Below are 23,328 nucleotides of genomic sequence, written 5' to 3' on the forward strand. Positions count from 1 at the left end.
ATAGAGCAGCTTGGGGGAGACGTCGAAAGATATGAAGAAAACCTAAAGATTAAGCATATTACCAGCTACAACCACAAACACCTGTTCAATAAGGCGACTTAGTAGATTATTACTCGAATGCAGTAGCCCAGACCACTCAGCTATTTAATGTGAATATATCCCTTTTGCAGGACATATAAAATAGAGAAGATTTGTTTTCAACTGGTTTCCTTTTAAACAGTGTTGCACTAAATTTCCAAAATCATATTCTTTTCCCTGGACGGTATTTTTTTTTTTATACCCTCATTCAAAATTTCATCTCATCGAATATAAATTATTTTTTACAAAATGGTTTCCATATACCAAAGCTCGGAGGCCACTCTAGGATAAGAGTTAATGTGTGTATTTTAGTCATTGGGACAGTTGCATAATAATCGTTTGTGGTGATAATTTGGTATAATTAGATTAATTAGTTCAATAAGAACTTGTCTACGTTGGACTTGAAGACAACGATATTGTAGTCTGCTGGAAAGCACACCAGCGGAACAGAGTTCCACAGGTGAGCAGTTATAGGAAAAAAGCTTTGTTTATGAAATCCATGTTTAGGTTTAGGCACCGATAGAAAGTGTGGGAGTTTATTTATAGTGATTTCAGCTACATGAGAGGTCGGGGAGGGGAAGGGCATAGATTGGAGCTCGGTCGAACACTTGCCATGAAAATAGCGTATCTTAAGATCAACTCAGTTTTATTTAGCGGCAAACGGATTACTTTGCTTATTTCTTTTGTTGTTTGTGTTCTTGAGAATAGAATTTTTTTTCTTGAGTTTTTTTTTATAAATTCCGATGAAACGAGATGTGATAATTGGATTAGGATTTGGTCAATTGAATAATATGTCTGATTCTTCCGTTTATTTATTTTCTGATTGCTTGGAAATTACTTTTACTTTTAAAAATTTTTTATATAAAAAAAATTCTAAAGATTTTTTTCCATTCCTGAAATTCCGGAGTTCAAATTTATCAAAATATTCAGCATTATGGGAAAGAGTTTGTTTTTTAACATAGGATCAAGGTCCAGATGCCACTCGAGGATAAGAGTTAATGGGTATACATTAGTCAATGTGATTATAGCACAGTAAACAAAAGTAGTAGGAATTTTGTAAATTGGATTACGAGGGGCGTGCAATAAATAATGTCCCTGACACACTTCCCATACCAGTAGAGCAACAAAACTCTTGGCGCAGTTATTAGTCTTTCTCTACTTAGGAACCACCCAGAGTTATGCATTTCTTCCATCGCTTGATGCAGCTCTGGATACCGCTTTTGTAGAACACCCCATGTTGGTCCTCCAACCACGATGTGACTTCAGAAATCAAGGCTGCATCATCTGGGAAACGCTTTCTTTTAAAAAACAACTTCATGGCTGGGAAGAGGTGAAAGTCAGAGGGTGCAAGGTCAGGAGAGTGGGGAGGATGGGGGAGGATTTCATAACCACATGCCCGTGCTTCTGATCTGGCGACATGCAAGTTGTGGACCGGAGCATTGTCCTGCAGGAGGAGCGTACCTTTGCTGATCTTGCCCCGCCTCTTGATTTTGATAGCTTCCCTTAATTTCCTCAAAAGTGAATCATAATAGGCTCCTGTAATTGTGGTACCCTTTTCCAGGAAATCTGTTATCACTACTCTGTCCTGGTCTCAGAAGACTGTGAGCATGACCTTGCCAGCAGTGGACGGCACCCTTGCTCTCTTTGGAGGTGGTGAGTCAAAGTGCTTCCGCTGCATTGACTGGGCTTTTGTCTCTGGATCATAGTGATGGATCCAGGTTTCATCCTGTGTAATCAGTCTTTTGAAAAACTTTGACTCATCTTCTTGGCACATCTCCAAATTCATCCTCGAGCACTCGACACGTTCTCACTTCTGGAATGGTGTGAGCAACCTGGGAATCTATCTGGCAGACACGTTATGCATATGCAAATGGTCATGAATGTTAGTTTCCACAGCCCTTGTACTAATCTTGACATCTTGGGCTATTTGGTGAATAGTAATGCGCCGATTTTCCAAAATGACAGCCTCAACTTGACGGAAGGATGCCTCATCAATGGCAGAAGGTCAGGTCTAGGGGCTGTTTCAATTTGTTTGAATTCACGATGCCAGCGTTTTACAAGGTCATATGATGGGGCATTATCACCATAAGTTTCTTTCATTTCATCAAAAATCTCCTGTGGTGTGCGTCCTTTCAAATACAAAAACCGGATCACTGCTCGGCATTCAACAGGCTCCATTTCACACCTGACTCAATTCAAACACCTGTAAAACAGAAACCACAATTAGTTCAGAGCTGTAATTTGCCACATATGTCGTAGAGATATAAACCATTGCACATGCAAAATTTCAGCTAGATCAGACAACTGGAAGTGGGTCAGGGGCATTACTTATTGCACGCCCCTCGTACTTAGGGGGACGGTTCATCAAGAACTTGTTTACTTTTAACTTGAAGACCATCAGATTGTAGTCAGCTGGAAAGCAGGCAATCGGAAGAGAATTCTACAGGCGTGCAGTTCATGGAATCTACATTTAGTTTTAGTCACCGATAAAGAGTGTGTGAAATTATTGATAGTGTTTTGGCTAGACAAGTGTTTTTTTGTGAAAGTTTGTACATAGATTGAAGCTTGTAGAGGACCAGGATATATATATATATATATATATATATATATATATATATATATATATATATATATCCTAATCCCATTACAAAAGAAAATAATGAAACGAATGGAAAGAAGGAAACAAAACTCAATTGCTGGATAAAATAAACATGTCGTTAATTTACTGTTGAAAGAATGAATGCTTTAGGTGTAACACGTGTTCATGTCCGTGTGGGCGTCACCAATCGTTGCGGGGCTGGTAGTATAGAAAGAGAAGGAAATGCGTGTTTATCTCACGTTCGGGTCACTATCGTTTGTTCGCGCGTGAAAAGAGGAGTGAGTAATATAGTGGAACGAGAAATGGCCGTCCGGCATGTAGAAGAAAGAGAAAGAGAGAGGGTTGATATCAGTTAAGCTGCACGCCATGTTAGCAGGTCAGCTATGTGGAGGTGTTCTCTGGCACAAGTTGTAGCTACAGAGAGAGAGAGAAAGTCAATCCAGGTTATGGAGATAGAAAGCGTATAAAGTGTACGTACTGTCTGTTAGCTTTTTGCCCCACATATAGTAGCAGGTGGCGTGAGGCGTGCGGGCGCGCGTGCTGAAACGGTGGCAGCTGGTCCGTAGACCACTCAGCTCGGAAGGCGAGTTGGAAAAAAGGAGAAAGCAGCTTATTGCTCTTGCTTTTATAGTTGTTTCCGGTGGTCTTTTGTGCATGTGTGGATTTCCTTTAAAGGGGACGTACATTGCCCATGTGTGCGTACGTGTGCACGTATGTGTGCGTACATGTGTGTACGTTAGCGTGTGTGTGTATACACGTGAATGTGAGTGTATGCACGCGAACGTGAATATATGTAGTGTGTGTACGTGCGTGCGTATGTTTGTGTGCGCGTATGTTTGTGTGCGCATATGTATATGAGAAGAAATATGGCTTCAGATGTGAACGCGTTGTTTTTGTGTGAGACTATGAAAATAACGATAAGGCAGAGACAGGCTCACAACGTCTCTTCTGTGGGAAAGAGGTTGCAGGGAAAGGAAAAAGGCATTCCCCACTAAACTACAAAGTCTATTTTGAACTTTGTCAAGGCAGGATAAGCTGCTTCTAGCAGCTCCTGCCCAGATGTGCCAAAAGTACTCCATCGTTGGCCGGTCCGGTTTGATTTTAAAGAGTTTATTGAACAGGAAAACGAGACAGAAATCAATTGTATGTGTACGACAGAGAGAAAGAAAAGAAAAAGAAAAAGAGAGAGGGATATAAAAGGAATGTGCCCATCGTCTTCACCCTCTGACTGGCAGGGATCGCCGTATCCATCATCATCATCATCATCATCATCATCATCATCATCATCATCATCACAATAATAATAATAAGAAAAATACCAATAATAATAACAATTATCATAAGAATAACAATAACAATCATAAAATAACAATAATGATAGCAACGATAACAATAAAAATTACAATAATAACAATGACAACAAAAATATCAACAACAACAACAACAACAATAATAATAACAACGACAATAATAACAACAATAATAATAACAACAACAATAATAACAACAATGACAATAATAACCACAACAATAATAACAATAACAATAATAACAACAACAATAACCACAACAACAATAACGATAACATTAATATAAAATTACAGTTACTACTACTACTACTACTACTACTATTAATAATAATAATGATAGCAACAACAATAATAATAACAACAATAATGATAATAACAACATAAATAACAACAACAACAATAATAATGACAACAACGATAATAATAATAACAACAACAATAATAATAATAACAACAATGACAATAATAACGACAACAGTAATAACAATAACAACAACAATAACCACAACAACAATAACGATAACATTAATATAAAATTACAGTTACTACTACTACTACTACTACTACTACTAATAATAATAATAATAATAATAATAATAATAATGATAGCAACAACAATAATAATAACAACAATAATGATAAGAACAACAATAATAACAACAACAACAATAATAATAATAACAACAACGATAATAATAATAACAACAACAATAATAATAATAACAACAATGACAATAATAACGACAACAGTAATAACAATAACAACAACAATAACCACAACAACAATAACGATAACATTAATATAAAATTACAGTTACTACTACTACTACTACTACTAATAATAATAATAATAACAACAACAACAACAACAACGATAATATTAATTTACTCATTTCATTCATCAGCTTGACAATTTAAAAAAATTATTTAAAACTTTTTTCGACTTTTATTCCATTCCGTCATGTTCTTCGCATAGAAAATACAGATAGTCAGCATCAAATTGAAAAGGTTTTGAGATAGGTTCGTTTGGAATTAACTTTGTTTAGGCCATCAACACATGCCGCCATGTAAAATAGAGGTTAAACTGATGATGATGATGATGACGACGACGACGACGACGACGACGACGATGAAACTATAATTATACATTCTAGGTATAATTGATAGTTTAGTTTGTTTGTAGAAGAATTTTCTCGATTCGGCTGAACTTTGCTGCCTCTCCGCATGAAGACTTATCCTAGAATTATTAGCATGTCATTTCATCATTGGACCAAAATGACCGTTTATTCAATTCCAGTCGAGCTCTTCTACTCCACAATTACCATTTCTCCCGTTAACCAAATTCTGTGCCAGCGCCAAATTATCGGTCAGATGACCCTGTCCAATCAAGAGCCGGAATCAAACTGAGGTGTAATGAAAAACGTGATTGATTGCAATGCTTATTTCAAGATGGTATGATGCCCTTATTGGTTGAAGTATGCAGTGTCAAGGGTCAACCTCTCCGCTGAAATTGTAAGCCAACGTCCTTTCTGGTAATCAATTGGAATATCTCATGCATTCTTAAAACCTTGGCCAATTAATTGGATGTGAATGTATTCAGTTGGCAAATCTTTGCAATCTCAGACTCTTGAAAGTCGCCAACAGGATATCACGATTTAGTTATGACTTCAAACACATGCTTGCATAGGAATATTCTTGTTGTTATAGTGTATAGATACCTCTGCATGCACATTTGCATATCCTATCTTCTCGTTTTATATGCATTCAAAACTATTAAATACTAATTGTATTTACTTGGCCAGAAATAATTCAAAAATTAATTGTTCACAATTTTTTGGCTTTAAAGAAAATATTTAAATACCATTTGTAATATGACCTCGAATAAAAAAAAAACTGTCGACGACAAACGTAAGAAGGATTTAATTGATCTATAGGGGTTTAGCGCCTGTAGAACAAATTGTATGGAGAGAAATGATACGAGAATGATACAATCAGCTGGGTCTTAAAGACAGACTTAGATCGGATGACATTAGAAAACGATTAAATCTGAAAAGAATAGGAGACTTTGTTGGTTTAGTCACATTGAAAGGATGGATGAGAGTGGTTGGGTGAATAGATGTAGAACGGTTGAAGGAGCAGATTCAGTTGACAAAGAAAGGCCAAGGAAAACATGGGAGGCAACGATAAGGACTGACTTGAAAGAAAGAGGCATAAATAAAGACCTGGCCAGAGATAGGTTACTTTGGAAGTCAATTTCTAAACAACATGCAACAAATGCCAGCATGTAAAACGAACGTTAAGACAAGTTTAAGACAAGATTTCTACATGTAAAAAAAAAAAAAGAAAATCTATTGACGACAGACGTAAAAAGGATTTACTTGATATATAGGGGATTGGCGCTTGTAGAATAAATCCAATTTCGTTTTAGCCGGTGAAAATAACTGCTAAGAGTTGAAAATTGAAAACACGTGAACTTGGCCGGCGTAAGTCGACTTAAAATGCTCTTGTATGCATGCGCATTCATTTATACCTTTACAACGTTATTTTTTAAAGTTTTTCTATGCGTTAAGACATACTACAGATCGTAACAAATAAGGCTGGAGAGCTATATGTTTTGGTTTCGATTCTAGTTGATGGCACCCAAGTCATATTTTATTTTACTTTTAAAATCATTGCTATATTTTGGGCAAAATATAATAATCAATAGAGAATTGGTTCTATAGTAATAAATAGGAAATCTGCATGAATTAAAATACCATATTTAAACAAATTTTACGACCGGACAACACCGAACAGCACCGAGCAGCCTTCTAGTATATATATATAGTTTTTGAGTGGGAAGATATCCAAAAATTGAAAATAATTGAATTTCAACAAGGGTCGTTGATAGTGCTCAATCATAAGAGAGCAAGTTTTCAGTTTTTATACCTTAATTTTTCTTGCCTGATGATATCTAATATGATTGAAACTGTCTGCACATCGTAGCAAGATATGACTGTATTTACATAAAAAAATATTATATATAAATATATATATATTTCGTTGAATAGCAGACAATTCATGTCTACTCATTCTGACTAGGCTCAACATTGCTTAACTTCGATGATCTAAGGAGAACCGGCATGTCAACGACATTATTCTGCATATCATTCTTTGGTTAAAAAAAAAAAAAATGTTCCTTTACTTTTATTTTCTATTCCCTGAACAGAAGGCAGCATTTGAACAGATAGATAACCTTCATTTTTTTATTTTGTGGTAAAATATACAATTTAAACAAAAACAATTCTGGTTTCTTTTCTGGGCGCGCGAATTTCTTTTTATATGCAAATTTATCCGAGGCCGTGTTCTTTTTTCTGTTGAAAATCTCATTAGTGATTTTTTCCCCTGTTCTTGGCAAAATTGTCAGCAAAAATAAACACATCCCCGAAATATTGTTAATTTTTATAAACCTCTGTTGAATCGCTTCCCTATCTCTTATATGGCATTTGTTTAGTCCATGCGTGTGTGTGTGTGTGTGTGTGTGTGTGTGTGTGTGTGTGTGTGTGTGTGTGTGTGTGTGATAGAGAGAGAGAGAGAGAGAGAGAGAGAGAGAAGGGGGATAGAGATGGTTCAGTGACACCACAACATTTTCCTTTTTTACCTCGTCTAATATTTATTTGAATTTTCTCTACGTATCTCTACGATTTGCTTTTTCAAATTTTTTTTTTTTTTGGAAAGGGTGTTATTGTATTGTTATTATGATATAGATGGTTTAATTTTGTTAGTATATTGTAAAGTCAGAAATAGTGTTTGCTATATAATGATGAGCAAAGTTCTAATTTGCTATTAAGTTCTTGGCGCAACATAAGAAATAAACAAGGCTTCTTTGATACAAAGATTTCCAACGTTTCTCTCTGTGGTCAAAATGCTAACTTTGATTAATCGGTCATTTTCGTTGTTTAATATGTTTTATTTTGAACTGCATTGAAGATCTCTTTTAAAGGCTCCAATTTTTGGTCGGTCTGTCAGGCTTAAGTATGAAATAGTATTTTTAGATTCACCCGTTTCTATGAATGGCGATGTTTAACCGGCAGTTTGTCACACTTAAATTTGAAATAGTTTAGTAGACATTCAAATTCTCTCCGATAAGCATCGAAATTCTCTCTATATATGATTGTAAGTGTGCTGTTTTGCAGGTATTTTTTTTTTAGTATCTTTTATTTCCTGAAAATCTTCATTCTAAGAATCTCATTGATTTGCAGAGTTCTTGGCTTTAGTTTAATTCAAGTGGACAATAAGCGTCATCAATATGTCGTTGCAAATCTGCTCAACACACAAGTTGTGTGGTGAGTCGATCATCCGCCATCATCTGTCAGGAGGTTAATGTTCAATAAGTAATCAATAAAACCAATCAGAAAAAATAATTAGTTTAAAAGGTGAACAAATTCTATTTACAGATGTCCTTTTCCTATTCAAATATATAAAGCAAGACACATAATAATCAATATAATGACACGAAGAGCGTTCCAAAAGAAATACCACCTAGTTTTTATTCTGTCTGAACGGATGAGGGAGGAGTTTCAAATTGCATTGTTATGATGACTGAATTTATGTATTCACGATTTGAATGTTTCATCTCTCTCTTGTAGATATTTTGCGGTGTGAGACTTTTAGAAAGCAGCCACTGTATGGACGTGCGTTAGAAGCAAATATGCGTAATTGAATTCCTAGTAAAAGTGGGTTAGGAATGGTGATAATTATGTAAAAATATAAATTTTGGAGTGTCAATGGTTGCTTATTTTAATTGTACACCTCTCGTCTTCATAGTTGTCCAAACTTTTGAAATCTTATGGCATTAAAAGATCTCTACAGTAAAGAGGTAGGGTTTTCCTGCTGTGTTGGTGGATCAGCAGTATGTACGTTTAAGAGATACAAATCGATTAAGTTCGTCATAGCACATTCTGTGGAAGTACTTTTTAAACAATTACAAGAATGCAACATAGTCTGAATACAATGTGGAACCTATTAAGTTAGAACTTCTTGTTCAACCTTTCCGAGCGTTACTTATTATGAAGCCTACGTTAGTAGCGATTAAGTTTGCTTGTGTAAATTTTGACAAAGGTCACACTGCATGCATTATAACTCGCATCGGTAAAATAGAATCTCTACCAGGGTTGAATGAAAGACGGGCGACGTAAAGTTGGGGAAACGGGGGGGGGGCTGAGGGCAATAAGTCAAACGGCAGACAAAATAGAGTTAAACGATGACCAATGATGTCACGTTTGCAACCTGCGATAAACAACGGGATTTCAAATCAGTCTCTTTGTGGAAGCCGTGTGAATGAGACACCACCAATAATGTAGGCTAAGCTCAGCAAAATGTTAACTCAACGCCTCTGTCTGCATGCGTTACTAATTTCAGTAAGTTAGAAAGTTAAGAATTGAATTATTAGCTGTGGAAACGTTAGCCTCTCTCCTTTGAGGCTATACTATTCAAATAAAACCATTTATGAAAACTCTCGGCGAATGTCTCCTCATGTCTTCTTTCTTCATAAAAAGACGCTTATTTCTTTAGCAAACACTAGACGAAATGGTGACGACATAAAAAAGCGATTATAACAGGAGTGTAAAAAAGAAACCACGTCTAAACATTTCACATGTGTGTATAAAGACTTTTATTTTATTTGTTATTAAAAATGTAATATCAGAAGGAGAGACTAGTGATCGGTGAACCAGTTTGAGTATGTCAATAATTCTCCATGCACTGGCGATTAGTGGTTTTATAAATATATGGCATACTGACTGATGTTCCTTTTCTAGCTGGGTAGCTATGACAAGTTTTCTAACCCAGTAGAGGAAACCTACTTTATATGCAGCAGACTCGTCAGCATCTTCTATCTGCTTATTTGACTTCATGTTGCCTGAGAAATTAGGATCAGGCTGAGGAGTTTAAATTTTAGACACTCAGAAATGATGTTGCTAGTTGTTATGATGATTGGTGATTGTGTAACGTTGTATTCGTTTACACACAGGACCCAACACGTTGTAGCAGAGTATGTCGCAAGGAGCAGAAGACAAGTTCTAACTCAACTCACCTTTTCTTTTGTAACAACGCCATTTATTTCCGGATACTCTCCCGAATAAAACATGATCCTGTTCTCTCACGTAATCGTGCTCTTCTCTCTGACTTCTATCCTCTCAAACGTCATCCACGTCTCTAACGCGATCTCGGATGTGTTCTCAAACGTGTTCCCGAACGTGCTCTTGAACGTGTTCTTGAATGTGATCCTCTGTCTGTTACACACGTTCTTATTTATTTTTTTTTTTTTTTAGATTTTTCTTTATCCTTCCGTGACGTTAGTTCACATTTCTTAAGCCTTTGCATACGTGCGTTCATGCTCTGTTGCTGTTGGAAATGATCTAAAGCTTGCCCCCCAACACACACCGACACGGAAAAAGGTCAACATAATTTTAGGCGCTCTGCAATAAATAATTTGAAGCAGCATGCGATAAAAGGTATCATTCTATTTGAACCTCCATTTTCCAAAAGGCTAACATGTTTATAACTTCCTAGTGATGATTTTAATCAGTGAAGAAACCTTAAAAAAAAATGAACCTCATGTAATTGTTTCTCCATTCACAAAAATAAATTTACAGAGTTTTTTTTTATCAATTTTTTTTTTTTTTTGTATATCGAGTTTCCATGGAAAACATACAAATCTTGTTTGGATGTATAAAATAATTTCCATGCGGTACAGATTTTCTTTTTCATCTTTGTCTTTTTAATGAATAAAAAAAAAAAATGTAAAAATTAAAGGGAGATAAATCAAACTTATTATTATTTTTTTTTTTTTCATTTTTTTTTTTTTATCGTAGCATGACTTTTATTTTCTGTTCTTAACCCCTGGGAATGTTTCTGTCATTTTGTTTTCTTATTTTTCTTTTTCTTTTTTTTTTTTTTGTTTAATGGTAATATTTCATTTCATTTTTTTTTTTTTTTTTTTTTAATTCTCTTCACTTCTGCGATTTCTTTACAGGCACCAAACAATTCTTTATTTTTCTCCCAATTTAATCAGGATTCTTATTTGCCCAAAGCAATTATTCATTTCTGCTTTTCTCCAATGCCAATTGTTTATTTAGTTGATATTTTTCTACTCAAACCAATAAATACTCTTTGTTTTTGCTTTTTTTTTGTTATTTTTTGTTCAAAATGAATTGAAATATTGACGCTTTTTTTTTTTTTTTCAAAAAAAATTATTCTGTTAGATGCTATCAATTGTCATCTACAATACCAAAACTTTTGATGAGTCTAGAAAACTTTTGAAATGCTGTAACTAATCTGCAAGCGGCGAGGAGCAGAACAACTTTATATTCCTATTTACTCGCCTCCCCACGAAAGCAGAGTTAGACTCAAAGTCAGTTTTTTTAATGTGGGGAAAATCCAGCTCCCCCAAAAGGGCCACTCTGGGTAGGAACAAAAATATAAATTGTCTCAGTCATGAAGGAACTCTCCTTCACTGACCACTACACTGTGATCTTGGCCCGAAGGCCAAGAAAGCTCTCCAACAACAACCACTTTATATAATAACTAAAATGCCAGTGACACGTTCGGTCAGAAATATTATCACGATGTTAGTCTAATCTGATTTCATTCGAAAATTCATACACTGTGTTATATCCTTCATGAATACAGTTCTCAGCATAAATAAAAATATTAAGTCTAGATATATAATATCATTGAGCATACTCAAATAGACTTTATATATGTGTGTGTGTGTGTGTGTGTGTGTGCGTATTAGCAGGCTACCCGGCGTTTCATTTTTGCCCCCATACATGATGTCATACGTGACATCATACATGCGTCATCTGCTATTATATCCTATAAATATGCTATGATGTCATTGTGAACAAACAAACAAACAAACAAGATAGATCACGATGTATGATGGATTTATCTATTCTTGTTAAGGCCATCCTCAGAGCTAATATATATATATATATTTATATAAATATATATATATATTTATATATATATATATATATATATATATATATATATATATATATATATATATATATATATATTGTGTGTGTCTCTTCACTACAGCTCCTTCATTATGGATGAGACGTTGGGAGTCTCTCCGTATGTTATTGCTATTTACATGGTAGGCGCTCAACTGGATTCCAAATTCTGGTTCCTCTTGTAAAACATCCAGTAAAGTCTAGCTACCAAGGCTGCAAAGAACTTCCCTTTTTTCCTGCATACCTAAAACGAAGCAGAACTTCCATGAACAGAGTCTCTTTCCAAGAACTTCCTATCTGTGGAACACATTACCACAGTACTGATACTTTGTGAACTACAGCAGAGTCCTCTTCAAGTCCAATATACAACATAATTATTGAGCTGCCCTCTTAAGTAATCAAACCTTGACCACTGCACCCATCGTTTCCAATCCTCTCTTAATAGCAATCATCATCCAACTTACTATTTCATAAACCCTTATCGTCGAGTGACTTGTTAAGTTACTAATGAGGTTGCAAAGTCGATTTTGTACTCTGTCAAGGCATTGAAAGTAAGTCAAGGCTCTCTAGCAACAGTATAAATTTCATAAATAAATGTGTGTTGGGCAAATTTTTATTAATTGCAGGTTACATGTAATATGATTTGCTAGAAAAATACATCTAGAGATGGGACACCAACTTTGCAGCAAAGCGAGTGTGATGACCCCCCCCCCACACTTAATATTCATTATTACTACCAGTTCTGCTCAGACTCGCAGTGATAGAAACTGCCAGCATCCTTCGCCATCTTAATAGCATTTCCCTTAGAGATTCTTTCCCTAGAACAGTATGTCTGTGGAATAAGATACCGTGAGGCTGCTTCCGGGCTGACTATAACATGGTCCTTTCCAAGTCTAATGCAAAGAAGTTCTTGTTGAGCTGTTCTCTTAAATAACTAAGTCCTGCCCAAGTTCCACCATAACTGATCATCATGGAGTTGTCTGACGAATTACCTAGCATTTATTGACTTTTATTCTAGATTGAGACCATGACAGCACAAAAAAAAATAGATTGCAATCATATAACTGTTACACATAAAACATTCGTAAAACTATAACCACTACCAACAATTTCTCTGTCTATCTCTGCCTAAATACCGCGGTACTACTTCCTAACTAACTACAACATGGCCGTTTTCAAGTCCAATGTAAACAAGTTCTTGTTGAGCCGTCCTCTTAAATAATCAAATTCTACCAAATTTCCACGACTACCTATTATGACAGTGGCGTCTCACTGACCCACCTGACACACATTAACCTTTATCCTCAAGTGGCCTTTGGGCCTTGCTAAGCAGTGGGTTTTCATCTAAAGAAATACCTTTTTATCATAAATAGGAACAGAATGAAAACAAATAAAGAAAATGATTTATAGAATTATTCATAATATAGAAAAAAATTGATAAAAATCATAGTGTAACATTTTTATTACTTTTAAAATGGACCAAACCATGGCTACCAAGAGAGGAGGCCGGTGCACATGACAGGGTGATGTCATTACCAGATCAACATGTAGGTAAAAGGTGCCTAAAGTTTCCTGTGTTCAACCACGTGGCCACGCTAATAGGCATAAAAATATTTTTCGTTGCCTTGGAGAATGACTGTGGTAATTTTATGAAGGTAGTCCAAACGTGCATGTATTTTAAAGAGAAAAAACAATTCTCCATTTGGATGACTATGTTATTGCAATTATTATAATTGCCCATTGGGATAATTTTAATCTAACAAAATATAGCAGTAAGTGAACTTGTTTTTGAACTTTAATGTCTATTGAAGAAAGTGAAATATTTAATTTTATTTACTTGTTTTTTTAAACTGCAAAATAAACAATTTTTATATGAGAATATTTTTCAGTCCATTCTTTTAATAATAAATAAAACCTTTCATTGAGTATTTCCAAATATTTTAAAGTTAGAAGTATTTTTCACATTTTTTTGTTTTGTTTTTGTTTTATTTATTTATTTATTTTTTTGTTTTTTTTTTAACTAAAACGATCGACAAATTCAATATTTTATCACTGAGGGTAATTTTTTTTTTCAAATATATTTAAAACTTAAAAGTTTTCGTTTGTTTTATAACATTTAATCTGTAAATAATTTACATGACTGAAATGGGAAATGAAATAGGAAATTCTCCCGAGAACACCAATTCATCTTAAAAATTCATTAACTAATCAGTTTTTATTAAAGTTTTTATATGAACTAAAAAGAAAAACTACATTAAATTTTAGTTAACATATTTTCTTGTAATTATCTTATAAATAAATATTGTTTAGTATTTTTGCCATGTATGCACCGTGCTGAAATAATAACGTTATTACTTAGAAAGCCATTCTTAATAGGAGGAGAAGCTTTATAACTATTCTGCACTTTCACCTAACAATTTAATGAAAAATAAATGATGCCATAAAAATTTAATTTTACTTGAAAGTTTTATCTAAAATATAGCACGGTGCGTACACTGCACAAGCACTATTATTATTATTATTATTATTATTATTATTATTATTATTATTATTACAACAACAACAATAATAATAAAGAATGGTACTTCACGGGGAAAAGTTTTCATTGGTTTATTTAATCACGAAAAAATTTTTGAAGGTAGTATTTGAGACAAAAAAAAGGCAAAAAGCATTATTTGAATATGTATGAAAAAATAAATGTAACAAAAATAAAAATATTGAATGTGGAAAATATAATATAATGAAAGTAAATTAAAACAAAATAAAATAAAAACAAGCACAAAATAAAAGTATGAATCAAATTTAATTAAAGAAATTAAAAAATTAAAAAAAATAAAATAAATACACGCTCGATTAAAAAAAAGTGTATGAGATATATACAAAGAAATTGAAAAACAAAAACAGGGAGCAGCCATTAAATTAAAACCCGTTTACACAGGGTCCACGTTCCCCGTGAAGTGCCAAAAAAAAAAAACTGTAGATGACATCGATTGGCGCCACACCAACTAGTTGTGAAGGGTCAGGGAGGATGGAAAGACCGAGGTGGGAGAGTACTAACCAGATATTTACTAGAAGTGTGTTGTTCAAATCTGGTACCTTGGGGAGGCATTTTGTCACCCAAACCCCATGCCGATTCCAATGAGAAATCAATGGCAAACGGTTGTTGCGATAACGTGCAATCATCTGCAGAGTGTGGTCAAGAGATGGAGAACACTAGAAATCTGGGGAGACTTGTTGTCACTCAGTCTCCAGCGAATACCACAGGTTAGTGCCAGTGAGCGATTACTGATGATGGCCTGTGAGACAGCTCCTAGTGAGTGAAATAATAATAATAATAGTCATGTCCCCTCCCAAATTCACCACCACCCTGATTTAATATCGTAGATGTTTACTATACTTTCTTAGTTTTTAACCAATGTTCACATCATAGTATGATTGTCTTTTAGATTATTTTAGTTATGTGAACTTCATTTTCGTATTCATGTATTCTGCACTGATATGAAAATGAAGACTCTAACGGAGTATAAGATTCCTGACCATGTAACTGATGAAAATATGCTACACATTTTGATGAAAAACATGAGGGGGGAAAAGGACATAGAAGAACAGAAAACCAAAACTTTATATATAATAATAGTTATTTAAATATTTAAACATATATTATAATAAAGGGCATTCTGGATAGGAACAAAAATAAAAATTGTCTCAGTCATGAAGGATTCCTCCTCCACCAGCCGAGGATAGAAAAGGTGAATTGTAGCATCAGAACAGATACTACACTGTGATCTTGTCCCGAAGGCCAAGAATTGTTTGTGTTTTATGGTTTCTTTAATTGTTTGTTCCCTAAATTCATGATTCAGTTTTATCAATATTAGATTGTATATTGCTTTAAAATTACATAATTTTACATAAATAATATTTATATTTTATATTGAATAAAGTTTAGTTTCATTAGTAATCGAATTGGGTTCCTTTCTTTTTTTTTTTTTTAACATGTTTTAATACTCTTTTTAAAAATGCCCTTATATAGTATCGACAGTTTGACAAATCTTACCTACATTGCATGCAGGAATTTTTCAGTTAATAGGCCTTCTATATCTCGATGGCCGTGACCAAACACGTTGTATGTAGAGACTCGAAAAGAAAACTTTGACGTAAATTTTTTTTATGTGAAAGGAAAAATGATTTATGTCGTCTAATTGTACGCGCAAATCGCCGACACGTATTTATAACTGAAATTCGCCATTCTTTAGCCTTTTCAAATTTCAGTCCTGTTGTCTTGCAGTAATTCTTCTCTCAGACCAACAAGTCGGTCAGCTCGTTTCTGAAGTGATGGGAGGAGAAGACATAGTGTGCTTATTGAGCGTACCTTACACCTCGCCACGTGATTTTCCCCTTTTACTTTTCTCCCCATTTTCCTTCGATTTTGATGCCTAAATATGCATTTCATTCTATTACGTCATAATTAAATGCTGACGCGACAATAACTCGTCACGTGAGTCGTCAATGTGCGTGCACACTTAAATGACGGAGCCCGTGACTACGTTACAATAGAACATTTTGGCTTTTATTTATTTTGCATTTTTTTTTTTTTTTTTTACAGTTCTTTGAAGTTTTAGAGTTTAAATCTGCAACCACCAAAATTTTCCTACGACTCAAGGGCACAGGGATTATTCCAAAAGTTCAATTCCCGTTTGAAAATGAATTGCTGGATATGGGCTGCATTCTGGCTGGAGACTTTTGTCAGAAGTCTTTCAAGGTAGAGTCGTGGTGATCTTTTTTTTTTTTGGGGGGGGGTATTTCTCTTCTGTTTACATGTTTTTCTCCTTTGGATCCTTTGAGAACATATATATATATATATATATATATATATATATATATATATATATATATATATATATATATATATAAATGGCAATATCCAGATTTTCCATTAGAAATATTTTAAAGGGTTTTGGCATGAGAATTCTTGTCAGAAATATACTTTGTTTTGCTTTTATTTTATTTTTTCCTTAATAAGAATAAACTCTCTCTCTCTCTCTCTCTCTCTCTCTCTCTCTCTCTCTCTCTCTCTATATATATATATATATATATATATATATATATATATATATATACACACACACACAGAGTAGAACCCCGGGATATAGCATTAAGAATTAGTAATAAAATACAGTACAGTATATAATACACATGTATATAATCAATAATCAAATAACATTAAAAATAACACCGTAAGGCGGGGTAAATACCGTAACCAGGGCCAGGAAAAACATCGTATTCCACATCATAACCTGAAAAAACCATATCCTAGGGCCAATGTATCCTGAGGTTCTATTGTATATATATATATATATATATATATATATATATATATATATATATATATATATATAGTTGACTGCTTTTTCTTAATTCCTAAGAGAGGGCTATACTTTATTTTCTTAAAGAGACTTTTTAACGATAATATTTTTTAAATAAATATTAACAATTATTTTTATACCTACAGAAACTAGTGTTTCATGTCTACGCAATCATCAGTGCAGGAAGTGATAATTATTGCTGGTTGGGTGTTTCCATAAATAAATTATCATGTTTTGTCTATTTCTTTTGCATTAGACTTATTTTCCACGAAGTATTTTTGTACCTCCAGGCACTAGTTTTTTTTTTATATTTGAATAATATTCCTCCCAGGATGTGTGAAATGTATTTCCAATGAAGGAATAGAACAGTTTTTTTTTTGTTTTTTTTTTGTTGTTGTTTTTTTTGTTTTTTTTTAATCTTCTTGCCAAAAACTGTTTTTTTTCAAACAAAATGGACAAGTAAAACTCATATATATTATTTAATTGGTAATCTTTATTGAGATGAGTATTATTAAATTTTTTTATTTATTGCGGACTATTATTCTTATCTTTTTTGTTTTTTTAGTTATTGTTTCACGACGTTTCGGCCAACTATTCCTCTGGCTTTCGTCAGGTGGTAACCACGACAGTAAAGGATCTCTGAATCTCCTCACTGCATCCTCAGCAATTACTGCCATCCATAGTTCTATAGTTTGGCCTAGTAAACCAGAGGCTTACTTGGCCAAGACGTGGTGAGACGCCAACAACTATGGAAGGCAGTAATTGATGAGGATTCAGTGAGGGGATTCGGAGTTCTTTTCCCGTTGCGGTTACTACCTGACGAAGGCCAGAGGAATAGTTTGCCGAAACGTTGTGAAGAAATACCCCCCCCCAAAAAAAAAGATGAGAATAATAGTCCACAATAAATAAAAATAAAAAAATATCAAAAAATTTTTTATTTTTTGAATAAACAAGTAAAACTCATTTTGTTTTATTTGTTGGAAACTTTTATTCAAAATCGCGTCTAAATTGACTGTTTATGTGGATTTCGTACATAAAAAGTATTTTTCATTTCAGGGACACTCCTTTCACTTTTCTTATAAAATTCATTAAGAACATAATTATTTTCGTATAAAAATGGGTACTGCAGCATTTACCGACCCGCGATTTCCATCAAGTTATTCGGTTCCGGCCGGAAGATGACTAGAATAACCGGAAACGGCCGACCGAGTATTCCCTAACTGTTAAACTGCTACGAGCAAATGGTACAATGACAAAAAAAAAAAATGACCACGTTACAAATGGATAAAAATGGATGCTTTATTTTATCTACTTTGCACAGAATTAAATATTCGTTTCCTCATTAAAATGAAATTATCAACCAAATATTTCAAGTTACAGTTAATTTTTTTATATTTAATACATTTTATTCGGATTCAATGTGTTTGTGTCTTCAAAACAAACTAAAGATCTTTCAGATTGTATATACTTACATTGCACAATAATTTTCGAAGTGCCTATGGCCTCTTCAGGACTTCATCTAACCCTGATCATGTATTCATTCCCTCGAGAATATTTTGTCAAATACATTGTACTTCCTGTTTGTCTTCATTTTACTCCTTGCACATCTTAATTGTATTCCCTGGCCGTTTCCATTGTATACTTTGGTAGTTTCCATTGTATACTTTGGTCGTTTCCATTGTATACTTTGGTCGTTTCCATTGTATACTTTGGTCGTTTCCATTGTATACTTTGGTCGTTTCCATTGTACACTCTTGCTGTTTCCATTGTACACTCTTGCTGTTTCCATTGTACTCGCTGGCTGTCTCCGGGTTCTTCAAGTGTATATTTATATCCATTTTCAACACTTCAAATCAAACTATTTATTAGTTAACCGTCTTTGTTATACCCCTTGGCCTTCTTTATTATACTCTTTGGCATCTGCATTATACTTTCTGGCCGTTTTCCTTATACTTGTTGGCTGTCTTCATTGTACTCCTTAATCTTCTTTATTGTACTCGTTGGCTATATTTATTGTACTCTCTGGCGATCTTCATTGTACTCCCTGGCTATCTTCATTTATTGTACTCATTGACATCTGTGTTGTACTCTTTGGCTGTCTTCATTGTACTCTTTGGCTGTCTTCATTGTACTCCTTGATCTTCTTTATTGCACTCCTTGGCTGTCTTCGTTGTACTCTCTTGCTATTTTCATTGTACTCCCTGACCTCATTTATTGTACTCCTTGGCATCTGCATTGTACTTTTTGGCTGTCTTCAGTGTACTCCTTGGCTATCTTCATTGTACTCCCTGGCTGTTTTCATTGTACTCCTTGACTGTTACCATTGTACTCCTTGGTTGTCTTGATATTCTTCAAGTGTTTCGTGTCCATGTTGAAAATGTTAAACAAAACTATTTATTCTTTAACTCGAATACGAATCATTCTCATTCGGTAATCTCTACCTCAGGCTATTCTCATATCTGTCTACTCTTTACAGCTAATATCTCGAGAACTTTGTTAATTCCATTGAATAAGAAGATATGGAAGGTTTAAAAAAAAACATCTCTAAGATATATATGCATAAAATACATAAATTGTTTGTCTGTTTGTCTGCTTTCATACTTTCATCATGCTTAACAATGCTCACATATCTCTCTACTCCTCGAGTATATGTCATATCTGAAAAGGGCAAGAGAAAATGGTTTCCATTTAGTGTAAAAGTAATACGCTCCATAAAAGAATTGAGTACTTTTAATTGTCAGTATCGTTAAGAAATGTAAATAAATTGTTTCATTTACATAGGATTTCATTTCTCTCAGTCTAAATGATAAATTCCTTTGCTCAATCAGTAGAGCCCGGAATGCTAACAGATTGGGATCCCAGTTTAGAATCACATTAGTTTAAGCCATACTGATGAGTTTTAGAGATGAGAAAACAGGTGGCTGTGCATAACTATATTTTATGTATATAGAAGCAGTGTGGTGTAGTGTAGGTGTCTATGCATGACTATATTTTATTTATATAGACGTGGTGTAGTGCAGTGATTATCGGCAAGGACTATGGGCTCAGCATGCTAGGTTCGAATTCAAGTACCACTTTAATGTTCTTTGTAAAGGTGTATATCCATGTATACTCTGTAAATTATATAGTAGGATGAGCTAGACTCTCAAGTCTAGGAGAATGAAAATTCCCAAATAATGCTAATCTTTCTCTGCTTCTACCAGCATTATGCCTAGTCATTCTGGACTTCTCCTTCCTTCCCACTCGACTCTAGCAATACAAGTTCAGAAGAAAGGCAGTTTAATATTTATACATAAATGTTAATTTCAATGCATGTATGTACCTTATAGTAGGAGAAAATTCTTTATAGTGTTGGATAGCGGGGTATCAAATTAGCGATGAGCTACACGCCTGTGGAACTCTCTTCCGATCGCCTGCTTTCCAACTGAATACAATTTGATTGTCTTCAAGTCCAATGTAAACAAGTTCTTGATGAACCATCCCCCTTAGTAATCCAATTTACAAAATTTCCACTACTTATGTTTACTACGCTATAATCACATTGACTAATTAACCCTTATTCTTAAGTGGCCTCCGAGCCTTGACTAGTGGTGCCTTGTAAAAAAATATTGGTGTATATAAACCGATCGACAGAGTGTATATAACTTTTACAACGAACAATGTTTTGCTTCAGCTGGACTGAAACGATGACGTAGGCATATCGACATGTTATTTTGAGGGGATAACAAATACTTGATATGGGGTGGGGGCTTCAAACAACGAGAAGACAATGTTTCATTGATGGAGAGTTAGACAAATGTTCTTTGGTGAAGAAGAAGAGGAGGAGGAGTGTATATAATAACAGCAGTCTATATAATAGACAGAGTCTGTAAACATTTAAGAGTTAGAGAACATTTAGCATGACAGTAACAACCCGGACGAATTTAAATACTTGTTTCTTCAAAAGATGACGGCACACAAAGTTATATTTCATATAACATTTATTCACATACCGTGTCAAAATGTCGGATATTACAACGTTTTGACTTCACTTTTTGATCTTGACTTCACTTTTTGATCTTGACTTCACTTTTTGATCTTTACTTCACTTTTTGATCTTGACTTCACTTTTTGATCTTGACTTCACTTTTTGATCTTTACTTCACTTTTAGATCTTGACTTCACTTTTTGATCTTGACTTCATTTTTTGATCTTTACTTCACTTTTTGATCTTGACTTCACTTTTTGATCTTTACTTCACTTTTAGATCTTGACTTTACTTTTTGATCTTGACTTCATTTTTTTTATCTTGACTTCATTTTTAGATCTTGACTTCACTTTTTGATCTTGACTTCACTTTTTGATCTTTACTTCACTTTTTGATCTTGACTTCACTGTTTGATCTTGACTTCACTTTTTGATCTTTACTTCACTTTTAGATCTTGACTTCACTTTTTGATCTTGACTTCACTGTTTGATCTTGACTTCACTTTTTGATCTTTACTTCACTTTTTGATCTTGACTTCACTTTTTGATCTTGACTTCACTTTTTGATCTTTACTTCACTTTTTGATCTTGACTTCACCTTTTGATCTTGACTTCACTTTTTGATCTTGACTTCACCGGCTTCCACGATGTCTCTTCCTCGACGTCTTAGACTCGCTTTCTTCCACTGACTTCCAACTCTTGATTGCCTAATACGCGTCTTTTCAAGTTCTCTCCTAAGATCCATGACATCTTAAATGATCTCTACGTCAGACTCCAGAGGTCAAACCTATTTTCAAATTATTCTTTGTGTTAGTTATGAAAATATTGTAGACCCGTGCTAGGGGTCAAAATGAAAGAAACCACAAGTAGTGTAAAGTGTATAAAATATATTATGTATTTATCATAAAGAATACAGGAGCCACTAAAGTAGTACGAGAGAAACGTGTTCGTGGAATGCGGTTAAACATGGTATGACTGTCTTCATCTAGTCTCTGAAACCAGTGGAATTCATAGGACTGGTTGATTCCACTTAGTTCTGAAATAGGGGTGATTTGTACCTCACAACCGAAAAGTAACATTTTTTTTCTGAAAACACATTCGTTTTTATTTATCTAAAATTCCTTCTTATTATTGTTTATAGAATCTAGTCAAGTTAAATTCCTAAAGCGTCATATAACCATATTTACTCTTTAATTGCATTTTTCTCTTTAAAACAAATCTAATTAAACTAAATGATGATGATGATAATAATAATAATAATAATTTTGTTGCTCAGATAATTTGACGATGCAACAGTAGTAAGAGAAAATACAATGAAAAATATATTCTCAAGTATAATTTTATGAAGAAGAAAACTGAAGTAGTCTTGAATCTTTTACTGCGGCCACAAGAGGACTATGAGAGCAGAACTACCTCTAGAAACTTCTTACATATCCTATTTTAATGAAATTGAAATCATATTTATAAAATTTTATGTGGAAAACAATGGAAGTGGTTCCGAATGCGTAAGTGCCTTCCTAAGGAATCTAAGAGGGCCAAACCGTCTTTAAAATGTCAAATATATCCTATTTTGAGGAAACTGATATCATTTTAATAAAATTCTTTCAAATCTGTGTTGCACTTTATGTGCCGAATTTCTATGTACCCCTTTCCCAAGTTAATTATGGTTACAGATTCCTCTTTAAAGTTCAAATAGGAATATCCAATTTTAATAAAATTTAAACCATATGTAAACAATATTACTTTCCTCCCGTTTGTTTGCAAGAAGTTGAAATGTTGGAAAAATTCTGAATCAGTGTGTTACACATATGATTGAAATTTTATTTAAATCGGATAAACATATTTGAAGTTTAAAGGGTGTTCTGTGTCCGTGGGTCACTTAGAAATAATGTTAAATATTGGCAGGCAACTCCGGGAAGAAGAAAAAAAATGTAATGGGTTGCATACACGCAAATGGATTAAATGTGAAGAATGCGGGACTTTCCACCATTGTCTAACGGAATGCATAATTT

At 34.0% G+C, this 23,328-nt stretch overlaps 1 protein-coding gene across 3 annotated transcripts in view; it reads left to right on the top strand.

Moving 5' to 3' along the window:
- The window catches only part of LOC145261207 (cilia- and flagella-associated protein 74-like), a 2,330,915-nt gene that overhangs the window by 1,632,693 nt on the left and 674,894 nt on the right, over nucleotides 1-23,328 (top strand). For 2 of the 3 annotated variants that reach the window (XM_080119545.1, XM_080119547.1), the window contains exon 35: nucleotides 16,591-16,746. The exons of the other annotated variant lie outside the window; for it this stretch is intronic. In XM_080119545.1, coding sequence (XP_079975671.1) covers nucleotides 16,591-16,746 — 156 coding nt within the window. The remainder of the gene's footprint in view (nucleotides 1-16,590; nucleotides 16,747-23,328) is intronic. 3 annotated transcript variants of the gene reach the window in all.

This window comes from Euprymna scolopes, chromosome 37 (genome assembly GCF_053919585.1).
Source record: "Euprymna scolopes isolate OS-2025 chromosome 37, ASM5391958v1, whole genome shotgun sequence".
Classification (NCBI taxonomy): Eukaryota; Metazoa; Mollusca; class Cephalopoda; order Sepiida; family Sepiolidae; genus Euprymna; species Euprymna scolopes.